Source organism: Caloenas nicobarica, chromosome 2, assembly GCF_036013445.1.
Source record: "Caloenas nicobarica isolate bCalNic1 chromosome 2, bCalNic1.hap1, whole genome shotgun sequence".
Lineage (NCBI taxonomy): Eukaryota > Metazoa > Chordata > Aves > Columbiformes > Columbidae > Caloenas > Caloenas nicobarica.
In genome coordinates this window covers 24,995,191-25,007,093 of record NC_088246.1, presented here as the reverse complement: position 1 = coordinate 25,007,093, position 11,903 = coordinate 24,995,191, and the positions used below count along the sequence as shown (strand labels likewise).

The window sequence follows — 11,903 nt, the reverse complement described above, 5'->3', positions numbered from 1 at the left end:
TCTTTGAAGTGAGCAGCAAAACTCCTTTGGAGGTTAATGAGAAGAGGATCAGGCCCTCCACACTGAACTTGAGCTGGGAGCAGATAAGATCTTGAATCATTCAGAGCCAAGCATGTTATTTGTGCAACATGGGCAGGCTGAGTCAATCTCTGAATATTTTTAATGGGTGTCAACATGAAGTGTTAATTCCACAAGTTATGTTGTTTTGCAGTTTGCCTGTGCCTGCTCTCCAGGCTGCCTTCACGGATGGTACACATCCTCTCACCGGCTGCGAAGAAAAGCTATTTCCAGAACTGCTGTGAGAAAAAAAAGCACTTCTGAGAAAGTATAAACTAGGACTTTTACAAAAAATTGGAAAAACAAATTATGGTAGAAATACCTGCTAGACATTCAGATTGTCAGCATGCATAGAAGTAAAAGTAACCGCATTTCAAACAGAGATGAAAACTTTTTTTACTATTATTTTTTAAAAAGACCCTAAAATCAAAACAAGCATTTTGTAACTGATCATTTTTGAGAAACTGATCTTGATCTCTCATTTTTGACGAAACTGAGGAGTGAGGTACTGAAGTCACAGATCCTTAGATGATGTCTGCCCCTGGATAGTACTTATATACTCTTAATAAACAGGATCAGAAAAACACTGAAAACATTTTGGAGCCTGATGAAATGAACTAAGCACTATGAACAGCTTTCAGATGAGGAATCTTTATTTTTGGCTTTCCCTTTTTCTGTCCCCAGGATCTCCATGCACTACTGAATGCATCTTGAAGCCAAGATGAAATTACAGCCTTCCGGAGGCCAACCGGAGGCTTGCTATTGCCTTCAGCAGAACCAGGATTTTACTCTTACTGTAAAGACATCTTAAGAAACACTGGGCCCAACTGCCCACTTCTATGGAAGAAGTCAGCTGGAAACATAGCAAAGCCTACCACACAATTTCCTTTTCGTTCTCCCCCGAGGAGAGATTTTTAATCTTGGACTGGAAAACAGGATCATGGGAAGCCTGGTGGAAACCCTGTGGTTGCCATCTAGAGAGGGCTGGCCTGGGCTGGGCTCCTCACCTTGCCCCGCTCCCCAGACCACCACCACCACCACCACCAGCCCCCTCAGCCCACTTGTGCAAAGAGACCAAGAGGGTTTTGTCTTCTTGTGGTTCAGAAACACCCAGACAAAAGGTATTTCCCTGCCTCCATCTTCTGTGCCTCTGGGGCACATGCTGGAGGACCTCCCCATGGTTTCTGCATGGGGAGGATGTGGGGAGCCCTGCCTTTCCACATCTGAGTTATTGTGGCCTTCAGCTACCCTTGGCAGGAGACGCACCAATCCTGCACAGCCATAGTTCCCAGTTCACCATCTCAAATCTGGCCCGTGCAGACAACCATCTCTTCCTGCCTCTCTGACCTCTCCTCGCCCACATGTCACAGCCCCCTTGCCTTCCCAGGCCCCCATGCCTTCCTCTCTCTCCCCATGTCCCCAGCACCGCGGGACAGCAGCCCCAGCACAACGCCAAGGGTGACAGGTCTAGCAGGGTTCATTCATGGTGGTCTCCATTTGCTGCCACATTTGGGCTTAGGGCTGCTATGCTCCGCCACTCACAAACTGCAAATCTTTGCCCTTGTGTCAGCAAGTAGAAAGTGCATTCAGACACCATGTTACAGCCATCCCAGTTCCTGCTCCTAATTGGAATTGGTCAGATCCCGTTTTGTGACCTTTGCTTCCATTAATATCAGTAACAGTGAAGTGCCCAGTCCTGCAAAACACTAACCCCTTGAGCTTGTTGCAAAATTTTATTTCACTTCCCTCAGAATTAGATTTTTTTTTATTAAGAAGTAAATAAACTATTTGCAGTCTTTCAACAGAGGGCTTCATGCTAAGAAGTGACTTATTCCTTTCCCTGTTCACAGAAAATAAGTGAAGCTTTCATCATAACAGACAAAAAAGTACGAAAAAGTTAACAAGAGTCATAGCAAAAACTGACTTTATGATGAGTTGTTGATCCTGCAGTTATTTTCATTTATACAAATATTTTGAGAAGCTCACCATGAGGTTTTGTGTTGGCTTTTAAAAAATTATTTTATTTCCTCTTGAGATGCATTTGTACACGAGTAGGCTATAAATGAAACACTTGTTTTCCTGAAGACGATCATGAAGGTGTGATTGCACCCTTCTCAATTTTACATAGAGCAAACTTATCATAATGCACAGTAACATTTGAATTTGAACAAGTGGAAAATCCTTATTTGCTCACACTACACTCTCAGTATTAACTCAAGATCAGCTCCTTGGGGATAGTATGTGTGCTTATATTTAACAGTAAAATGTCATGAATAAAGAACCTGTCAAACAACTTGAGAGTAAGTCATTTCCCTATTTGGAGAGCAATGATTTTGTGATGAACATGATGAACATTGCACAGTGAGTCCTCAAGAATAAACTGGGATCTGAATGAGTTACATTTTGGCAATGGTCAGAGCAAGGCAACTTCCAGCGGGGTTGTAAGAGAGGGCATGGGCAAGCAAGCAGCAGAATACGAGCCACAGAAGGTCAGCCAGGGATGTTGTAATGGCACACACTGCCTGTAACTTCCTCTGTCAAATGCAGGGATTGAGAGCAACCAGAATAGCCTCCACCCTAGGTAGATGGGGGAGGAAAGAAAAAAAAAAGAGCCGGCACATCGCTCAGACAGCCAGGAAAATGAGCCAGTTCAGCACAGCCCCGGCAGTGCCACTGCCAGTAGGACGCCCATGGAGTCTGCAGAAGAACGCAAACGTTACCTCTGAGGGAGGGTGATAGTCCAGCGCCCAAGATGCAGCAGCGGGCGTTGAACCGGCGGTGGGCAAGCTGCCAGGTGGGACTGACATGCTCTTGTCTTGTCAAATGGATTGCACACTCCTGCGGCTATCATTCTGTCCTTAACTTCTGTAGTATGGGTAGTGGAGGTCAAACGAGTTACCAGTAACAAAGCAATAATAATTAACATGAACAAGACAACACAATAAGTCATATAGCATCAGTGAGTCATACTATTAGTCTAATTTAAACACAGCAATGAGACTGAGTCACAGAATGTAAAATAGTTACAAAAGATCTGAATTATAGTAACGAGTATGCAAGAAAACAGCATCAAGACATCCCACCTGAGGGATACAGGCCACTTTCATTTTTCCTGTGATCTTTGTCATCAAACTACCCCATGATAAACGGCTTTTAAATTTATGCTGTAGCAAGTAATTAATGTTAGTCAAGTTATACTACAATTAGAAAAAATACTGTTCTCCCTCACCCAAAGGCATCCTGGTGATATATTGTGGACAAGTTCCACCTACCGTTCTGCACTATTGACATATGGTGGCCTTGTACCTTAGCCTTGGCTAACACCTTACCAAACACCGCAGACCATTAATAATGCAACTATCTAAAAGACAGCTAATTCCAAACAAAAGTCTATTACTTTAATATTTTTGAATAAGTTATTTTTCAGATAGTCCATCAAAAATACTTTATATTGTGGCTGACATAAGCCTCCCAACATAGCATGTTTACATCAGTTTAACAGTTATTGTGAAGCTTCCACACTAGTGCAGTGCAATCATCCAATGCTTTCACGCACTGCAACAAAGCCTGGGGATGCTTGGACAAGGCCTGTGGGGTCGCAACCCAGCAGCATTTCACGCAACGTTGCTGGCTGAATGGGGGTCTTCGTTAAGTGCTGTCTGAGTAGAAGACGAGAGTTTATTTATTCAACCTCAAGAGAAGCAACTTAATGCTGCTGATTTGAATGCAAACAAGGGTAAGACCTCATACCTGGAAGATGCTCTGATGTGGTGACACTGAAAGTTTACACTAAATACAAGTCGAGATCTGAAACACAGTTGTCATGGCCTACAAAATCAGCATGTATTCTTACAGCATTAAAATTTTTTAGAGGCATTGTCTATGACTAAACTATCAAAGTGGTATTGCTTTTGTCTGGAAAACGTTGCACTTGCAATTATATATTGCTTATTAAGGGCTATTTTGCTAATTCACTGAAATCTCTCCCATATGACAGAAATGGTATTTGCTTCTCCATTTAGTGACCTCAAATGATTAAGTGAATGTGCAGCGTGAATTTCAGTTGGCAAATAAATGCAATTCTTTTTTCTTACAGGGCATAGTATTATCTAGACTGCTTTGACACTGTCACTGGGCTGCTCTCGAATATGGGGCTTATAATGCTTGCGATGTGTCCAGGACCTAACCTTGGGGTGCGTGGTTTGTCCTTAAGCAGCTATTTCACATCTTGAAGTGTTTGGAGACTTCTGAAAACTAAACTATGAAAAGCAAATCCTCAGCCTAGCTTCCTGAACTCACTAACCCATGTTTTAAATTACAGTACTACTATTTCAAAACTGGTCAAGACCTTCAGAACAAAGCATTTCTCCAGTGACATTTCTGTGCTGTAAATACACAGGCAGCAAGCGGTTCAGTCCAAAGCAAGAAAAGCAAAGTTCCCCTTCTCCACATGAGTGAGAATCATTGCCTTCCAGCTCAAGCGATGAACCAGAGGCAAGAGATTGAATGAACCAGAGAGAAACCCTCACTTCCAATGGCACCAAGCAGCTAGAGGACTTGCACTTCTAAATCAACATTTGAATTTGTAATCCATATGATGCATTCGCTCTAAGTTTGCAAAACATGTAGAGCAATGATGCTCTGCATTCAACAAGTGCAAACAACAACTAATACAAATCTAGCAAAATGAAAAAGTGGAGGATGATACTTAGAACTAGTTCTGCATAGTATTACCACACAGTCTGTAGTGCTGTCATTGGAAATATCTACCAAATACAATGCAATTCCAGTGCTTGAGCACTAGAGGGTCAATTCATGATAAAAATAAAGCCTTACCTCAGTTTCCTTATTTTTATAGGTAAGCATTTAATTTCTTACTTACCAATTCTTCAGCTCTCACGAGTTTTGCTAGCTGAAGCTCTTTCTGAGGCCATGTGGCACTGGGATGGAGGAGTTATGTCACACAAACACAAATTTTTTGCAATATTCACCTCAATCATGTGCATATGCATGTCACACCAAAACTATGATTGCTTTCCCTGGTCAGCTGCAGGGTACGCGCCTTTTCAAAAGGTTCACCGAGTTGGACTGGAAGTTGTCTCATGACTAGGAGTGGCAAAAGACTGAGGAGGTACTAGCCCATAGCCATTTTGACAAAGTCATCCTGTACATAGAGAGCAGCCTCTTCCCATGCTTCATTATCCCTTTGAATAACACAAAAAATGCAAATCCTGACCATTTAAATGGAAGGAACCCTCAGCACCACCTGTAATTGTACTTGTGCCCAACAAGCACTGAAATGGCAGCAGAAGGGTTGGCATCATCCAGACAGCAGAATTCATACCCACTAGATTGCGGCCTTGCCACTTCATTAAAAAAACCCAACATCTCTAAAAGTATGTGCATACACCAGAAATTTGGGGCGTTACTGTATGAACAAACCAGAAATCCTTCCCCTTTCCAATAGGATTTGTTATGGAAACAGCATATAATTTCATTCCAATACTGCAAATTTGCCACTACATTAAAGAGCATTACTGTTACTGAAGGATGAACGGTAAATCAGCATCCCCTGCTCTCCAGGCTACAGCCCTCTTCGGGGGAATGGCGATTCCGAGTGCCCCTTCACTTCAGGCTGTAAATACATCCCACGAGAGAAAGCAAAGCTGTTGACTAAGGAATGTCTTAGCAAGTACTTCCAGCCCAACAAACTTTGCTAAACCACAGTTTTGTTCTTATATTATCGTTCTTGTCAGGGACAAAAGAGCTAGGCAACACTTCTTCTTTGTATACAGTGATCCATTCTCCAGTAAACATGGCACACCAGTTATGCAGACTGTGTTGTAAAAAATCCTATATAAATTCTCTGGAGCAATGGATAGATTTAACAGTGAGATAAAACATTAGTGATGACTGCAATACACCCATGCAAAAGACACCTTTGTATCATATCAATAAAGTCTCAAATACCATTATGTGTTCAGAAATAAAAGTATTAAAACGTAGGTGGAGTCATACCAATAGCACCACAGCATTCAGTAATGACTGACCTTTGCAAACGACTGCACTGTGAAAGTTCACAAGAATCAGCAAACAAAAAAGCAGGGGTTTGCTCTTTTAAAATTATTTTTAAATGATCATATTGTGCTCTCCAGTATTTTATTAAAATAACCAAGATTGAACATGGAGCTTCACCTCTGAATCTATGAAAAAAAACCCCAAAGAACTGAAGGTGATCCATATCTGCTGCAAATGATGAACTACAAATATTAACAACATTTTGCTTCATGTAGAAATGACAATTCCATTACTCATCTTGGAAAGTATTTTCTAAAAATCGGTCCTCCCATCCCTACCATAGATACAAAGTCTTTATTACAAATAAATATGTTCTCCCATGCATAAATAAATCACATACATTCAGCTGCAAGAAAACAGATCAGTCAAAATGGCTCAGATGTAGTTATACACTGACCAAAAAGAATTCCGCTGCAACTGAAGTTGAATGGCTTGTACTTCAGGTCATTAGCTGAATGCTGACCTGTACAGTTTTAAATGCTAAAATATATATATCTAAGCGGATGGAGGGGAAAGACTTGCAAAAAATGTGCAAAAAATCTAAGACACCAGGAACTACGTTCATTTAAAACGAATTTTTAAAATAACAAAAAAACCCTACCCTTGTCTCACCTCATTAGAGCAATTTTTTCAAGCTTCCCTTACTTCTGTATGACTATTTACACATCATGATTTGAGGAAAAAAAAAAGAAAAACAAGCCAAAAATAATTTACGTATTTCTCCAGATCTACAGAACAAAATGCTGTACTAGCTTATAACACTGGAAATCAGAAATCAAGTCTCATAATTAGCCAGTCTTTCCTAACAAACCCGAAGAATGGTACTTCAAACAATGAATTAGAAAAAAAAAAAAAAAAAAAGATGTGTTGTGTTAGAAGGTTTAAGAATGTGCATACTTTCCATAAAGCTGAAATGCTTCCATGAACATATCATTTAACTCTGGATTAACCAAATATTCCAAACTCAGGAAAACAAAACTATTTTACTCATTAAAATATTCTGACAATATTGCAACATAGTCTGAGTGTCACTTTGAGCAGTGAGAAAATCTTTTTTTTTCTATTTTAATAGGAAAAAAAGAAGAAAGGCCAAGTTGAGAGAACTCTTTTCTTTAACCAAAAACAACCAAAAAAAGAACTGGTGAGCTTCTTTCTTCTCCTGCCATATAGCAGATCTCTTCTTGGATTTCACACCGCCGACCATACCTTGTCAGAGATCCCGAACAGTTTACATTACCTCTTTTGAAGGATTAATCTAGACCGGCCTACGAATAAAAACCGAAATGCACAATGAATTCCTACACTAAATTCGAGCTTGTTACTGTGAACTCAATGTAAGAAAAAAGGAATCCCACACATCTTGCAGCATATACACTGCTTTCACACAGTATTTGAGTTAGTCAGAGGAATATGTAAAGGGACAAGATAGTTTTGTACAAAACCTCAATTTATTTCAGAGAAATTAAAAATATGGTATTTAATATATATAAATTTCTATTCCTCTATAAATATAGATGATCTTGTGATAATGAACAGAAATAAATGCATACCAAATTCGAATAATTTTGCATTTCAGGGTATGGTAGCCATAGATAATGTTTACGAACCTAAATACAGGCATTTGTAATATAAAAAAGTTTAAAACAATACAATCAGAGGAAAAGCATTCTGCTGGTTTTCATACAGAGGACTAAATACTCAAATGCATCTGTTGAAAGTTATAGTTTCATTTTTAACTCCTTTTTTTTATTTATTAAGTACAATCCCACACAACCCAGGAGCATACAAGGTAGTAGATATACTGCACACATGGTATCTCATCTTTGCAGTATGAAACGTTATTACTCTGCCGAAAAAAAAAGTGTGTGGGGGGGAAAGACACGAGAGGCTCTTTACGGTTTCACATCACACCAGAGTGCTTAAACATTCTGGCTTTCTGCTTTCCCTCCCTTTGCTTTTACTACTAGCAAAAATCGTCACACCCTCATGATGTGTAAAGAACTAAAATGTCAATGAATTAAAATTCAGGGGAATGGCAACGGCTCCAATGTTTCCCAAATGCAGAGCCAGCTTGTGGATATAATTAAGAAGGAAAAAACAAAACAAAACAAAACAAAAAAACAACACAACATTCCGACGAAGCTTTTGCTCCTGATCCCGTATTTCCTGCTCCGGCGGAGCGCTGGCAGCGCAGCCCGGCGGGCGGCAGCGGGAGCGGGGCCGGCGGCAGCGAAGTCCCCGCGGGGCGCCCCGGGCAGCGGCCCCGCTCCCGCCACCGGGCAGGGGCTCCAGCACACACGCCAGGCGGGAAGGGCGGCACGTCCGTGTCCCCGTCCGCCTCCTCAGCCATCGGACGTGCTACAGGTGCAGCCGCTGTGGAACCTCAACTCCTACAACACAACACGCCAGCTCGTCCTGAACTACGCTTAAATAAGTTGTACAAGAGCCGGGAAGACGGCAGCCCGGCCCCGGGCACTGCGGGGAGGGTCGCCCGCCACAAGAGGCCGGGCTGGGCTGGATGTTACTTCTACCCCCCAAAACGGGCCTGGCGGCTCCCGCCTGGGTGAGCGGCGCTCGGCTCCGCCGCGGCCGGCCGAGGCGAAGCACCGACCCCGCGCCATGGCCGGGCGGCTGCCGCGCCGCTCCGTGCGGGGCCAGCGGGGTCTGGCCCCCCACACGGGCCGCGGCCGCGGCGGGAAGCGCCGCTCCTCCCGAAGCCAACCCCACCTCCCCCGCCGCACACCCAGCCGGGCCCGCGGCCCAGCCCGCCCCGGGAGGCGCCCCCGGCCGCGGCAGCAGCCTCGCTGCGGGCCCCGCGGCTCATGAAGCTGAAAGCACAAGCAAAGCCATTGCAAAACGGGGAGGGGGGGGGCGCGGAGAAGGGGTTTGTTTTGGTTACTCTTACCGGCAGCTTTTCCCATCCTGCCCTACAAAATAAAAATCCAACGCCTCTTCTTTTTAAATAAAAAAAAAGGGGGGGCTGGGGAGGAAGCAAAATCCGCAAACGGGTTAAAAGTGTCCTAAATAATTAAAAAAGTGAGATTTTTTTTTTGTAATTTAAATACAAATATACTTACAAAATCTTACAGAGGCTATTTACATCCCTCTCCCCCAACCTGCCAGTGTGTTCAGTTCCTACAGGAGACAGCCCGGGAGGAGCGGGGAGGGCAGAGCCGGGCGGTCCCGGGCGCGGGGCTCCCCCTCCGGCTCGTTCTCTGCGCCCCGCCGCCTGCGGAAGCGACTCGGGGTCCCCAAAGTTTGCCCAGGCTGGATAAGGAGCTGGTTGGCAAGGCAGAGCCCTGGTCCTCCAGCTGCCCACTGTCCCCCTGGCCCAGCAGACGGGGGTCTCAGACGGTGGTCTCGCCCTGCTTGCTGTTGGTGAGCCTGGTGTAAAACTTCCTCCAGGAGTTCAGGGTTTTCCCAGACCAGATCCAGAAGCCCGAGGTGATGCCCACGATTAAGGTCATGAGATACTTGATCATGAAGACGGTGAAGTCGGGGCTCATGGGCGGGTGGTGGCTGCTGTGGTTGTTGGGGCAGGGGATGGCATAGCTCTTACAGCTCTGCGTGACCCAGCTCCTCTCCCACTGTTCCCTAAAAGCTTGCTCATAAAAATAGCAGGCAATGACGATGGTGGCCGGCACCGTGTAGAGGACGCTGAAGATGCCTATCCTCACCATGAGCTTCTCTAGCTTTTCTGTCTTGGTTCCATCGTGCTTCATGATGGTCCGGATCCTGAAGAGGGACACAAAGCCGGCCAGCAGGAAGGAGGTGCCGATGAACAGGTAGACGAACAAGGGGGCCAGCACAAAGCCCCGCAGGGCATCCACGTTGTTGATGCCCACAAAGCAGACACCGCTGAGGACGTCCCCGTCCACCTGCCCCAGGGCCAGGATGGTGATGGTCTTGATGGCCGGCACGGCCCAGGCGGCCAGGTGGAAGTACTGGGAGTTGGCCTCAATGGCCTCATGGCCCCACTTCATGCCGGCGGCCAGGAACCAGGTGAGGGAGAGGATGACCCACCAGATGGAACTGGCCATGCCGAAGAAGTAGAGCATCATGAAGAGGATGGTGCACCCCTCCCGCTTCGTGCCCTGCGCCACGGTGCGGGAGCCGTCCTCGGAGAAGCGCTCGTTGCAGACCACCCTCTCCTCCAGGAGGAAGCCGGCGATGTAGGCCACGGCCACCGCCGTGTAGCAGCCCGAGAGGAAGATGATGGGCCGCTCGGGGTAGCTGAACCGCTTCATGTCCACCAGGTAGGTGAGGACGGTGAAGAGGGTGGAGGCGCAGCAGAGCACCGACCAGATGCCGATCCAGGTGCGGGAGAAGCGCAGCTCCTCGGGCCCGAAGTACATGAGCCCGTAGAGGCGGCCGGGCTCGCAGGGCGCCCCGCAGTCCTTCTCCCCCAGGAAGCGGTAGTTCAGGTAGGAGGGCACCTTGAGCGCCCGCGGGCAGGAGAAGCGCCCGCGGGACTCACCGGGCCCCGAGCCCCCAGAGCCGCCGCCGGAGCCCCCGCGGTGGGGGTTGCTGGTCCAGCTCTCAGGGCGCAGGGCGGGCGTGGGGGTGCCGCGCTCGGAGGCGTTTTGCCCCACGCAGAGCTCGCCGGCCCCGTGCACCGGGAACTTCTCGCAGCGCAGCGTGTCGGGCCACTGGAAGCCGAACTTGTTCATGAGGGCCTCGCAGCCCTGGCGGGCCCGCTCGCAGAGGGAGCGGCACGGCGGCAGGGCCTGCTCCAGCACGGTGCACACCGGGGCGTACATGGAGCAGAGGAAGAACTTCAGCTCGGCCGAGCACTGCACCTTCACCAGCGGGTAGAACTGGTGCACCTCCAGCCCCGCGTCCTCCTGGTTGGTGTGGCCCAGCAGGTTGGGCATGATGGTCTGGTTGTAGGCGATGTCGGTGCAGAGCGGGATGGAGATGGGCTGGCAGTAGCCGTGGTCCGGGATGGAGATGCCCCGCTCGCCGTTGTACTGCGGTGCCGGCGGCTGGCCCCCGGCCGGCAGCGCCGCCGCCCACAGCAGCAGCAGCAGCGGCGGCGGCGGCAGCCGCGGGCACCGGCCGCCGCCCGCCCGCCGCCCGCCGCCAACTTCCCCGCCGCCGCTCGCCGCCGGCCCGCGCCGCTCAGCCATGCTCAGTCGGTGCCGCCTGCCCAGCCGGGCTCCCGTCTCCCCGCCGCTGCCGCTGCTCCTCCCGGCCCGAACTTGCGACTCATGAAGGGAGCGGCGGGCAGGGACGGGGCAGCCCCGGCCGCCACTCGCGCGGCCGCGGCGCGCAGCTCTGCCCGCACCGGCGGCAGCTCCCGCCGCGCCTCCGACTACCGCCGCCTCCGTCGCCGCCGCCGCCGCCTGACCATTTGTGCCGGCCCCTCGAGCCCGCGCCCCTCGCCGCGCCGCGCTCCCTCCGACCGGTTTCCAGGCGCCCCGCAGTCTGCCTTTCACCGGGAGGGAGGAGCCTTGAAACAGACGCCGAACTTTCCTGCGTAAGGGACCGTCTCCCAACGCCTCACCCGGGGGCGGGCGCAGGCGGGCGCGGGGCTGCCCCGCGCCGCGCACAAAGGCGGCGGCGGCGGAGGCGGGGAAGGGGGGCTCCGCCGCGGGGGGGGGCCGGGCCCGTGCAGAGCCGAGCGGGGGGTGGGGGGTGTGGATGGGGTCGTGCCGTTTCGGTCGGCAGCGCGGAGGGACAGGGGGAAGCCGGGCCCGCCGGGGCGGCTCGGCTGGACGGCGGCGGCTGCACGGCGGAGCCGCCGGGTAGCCGGTCACGTCTGTCCC

General features: G+C 48.7%; 1 protein-coding gene across 1 annotated transcript; it reads right to left on the bottom strand.

Moving 5' to 3' along the window:
• Positions 1–8,918: 8,918 nt before the first annotated feature.
• Positions 8,919–11,630, bottom strand: FZD1 (frizzled class receptor 1). Its single transcript, XM_065629242.1, has 2 exons — positions 9,213–11,630; positions 8,919–9,115 (listed from the first exon to the last, which is right to left on the bottom strand). Exon 1 carries the CDS (start codon positions 11,262–11,264, stop codon positions 9,483–9,485), a length of 1,782 nt encoding a protein of 593 aa, XP_065485314.1. The 5' UTR covers positions 11,265–11,630; the 3' UTR covers positions 8,919–9,115; positions 9,213–9,482.
• Positions 11,631–11,903: the final 273 nt, after the last annotated feature.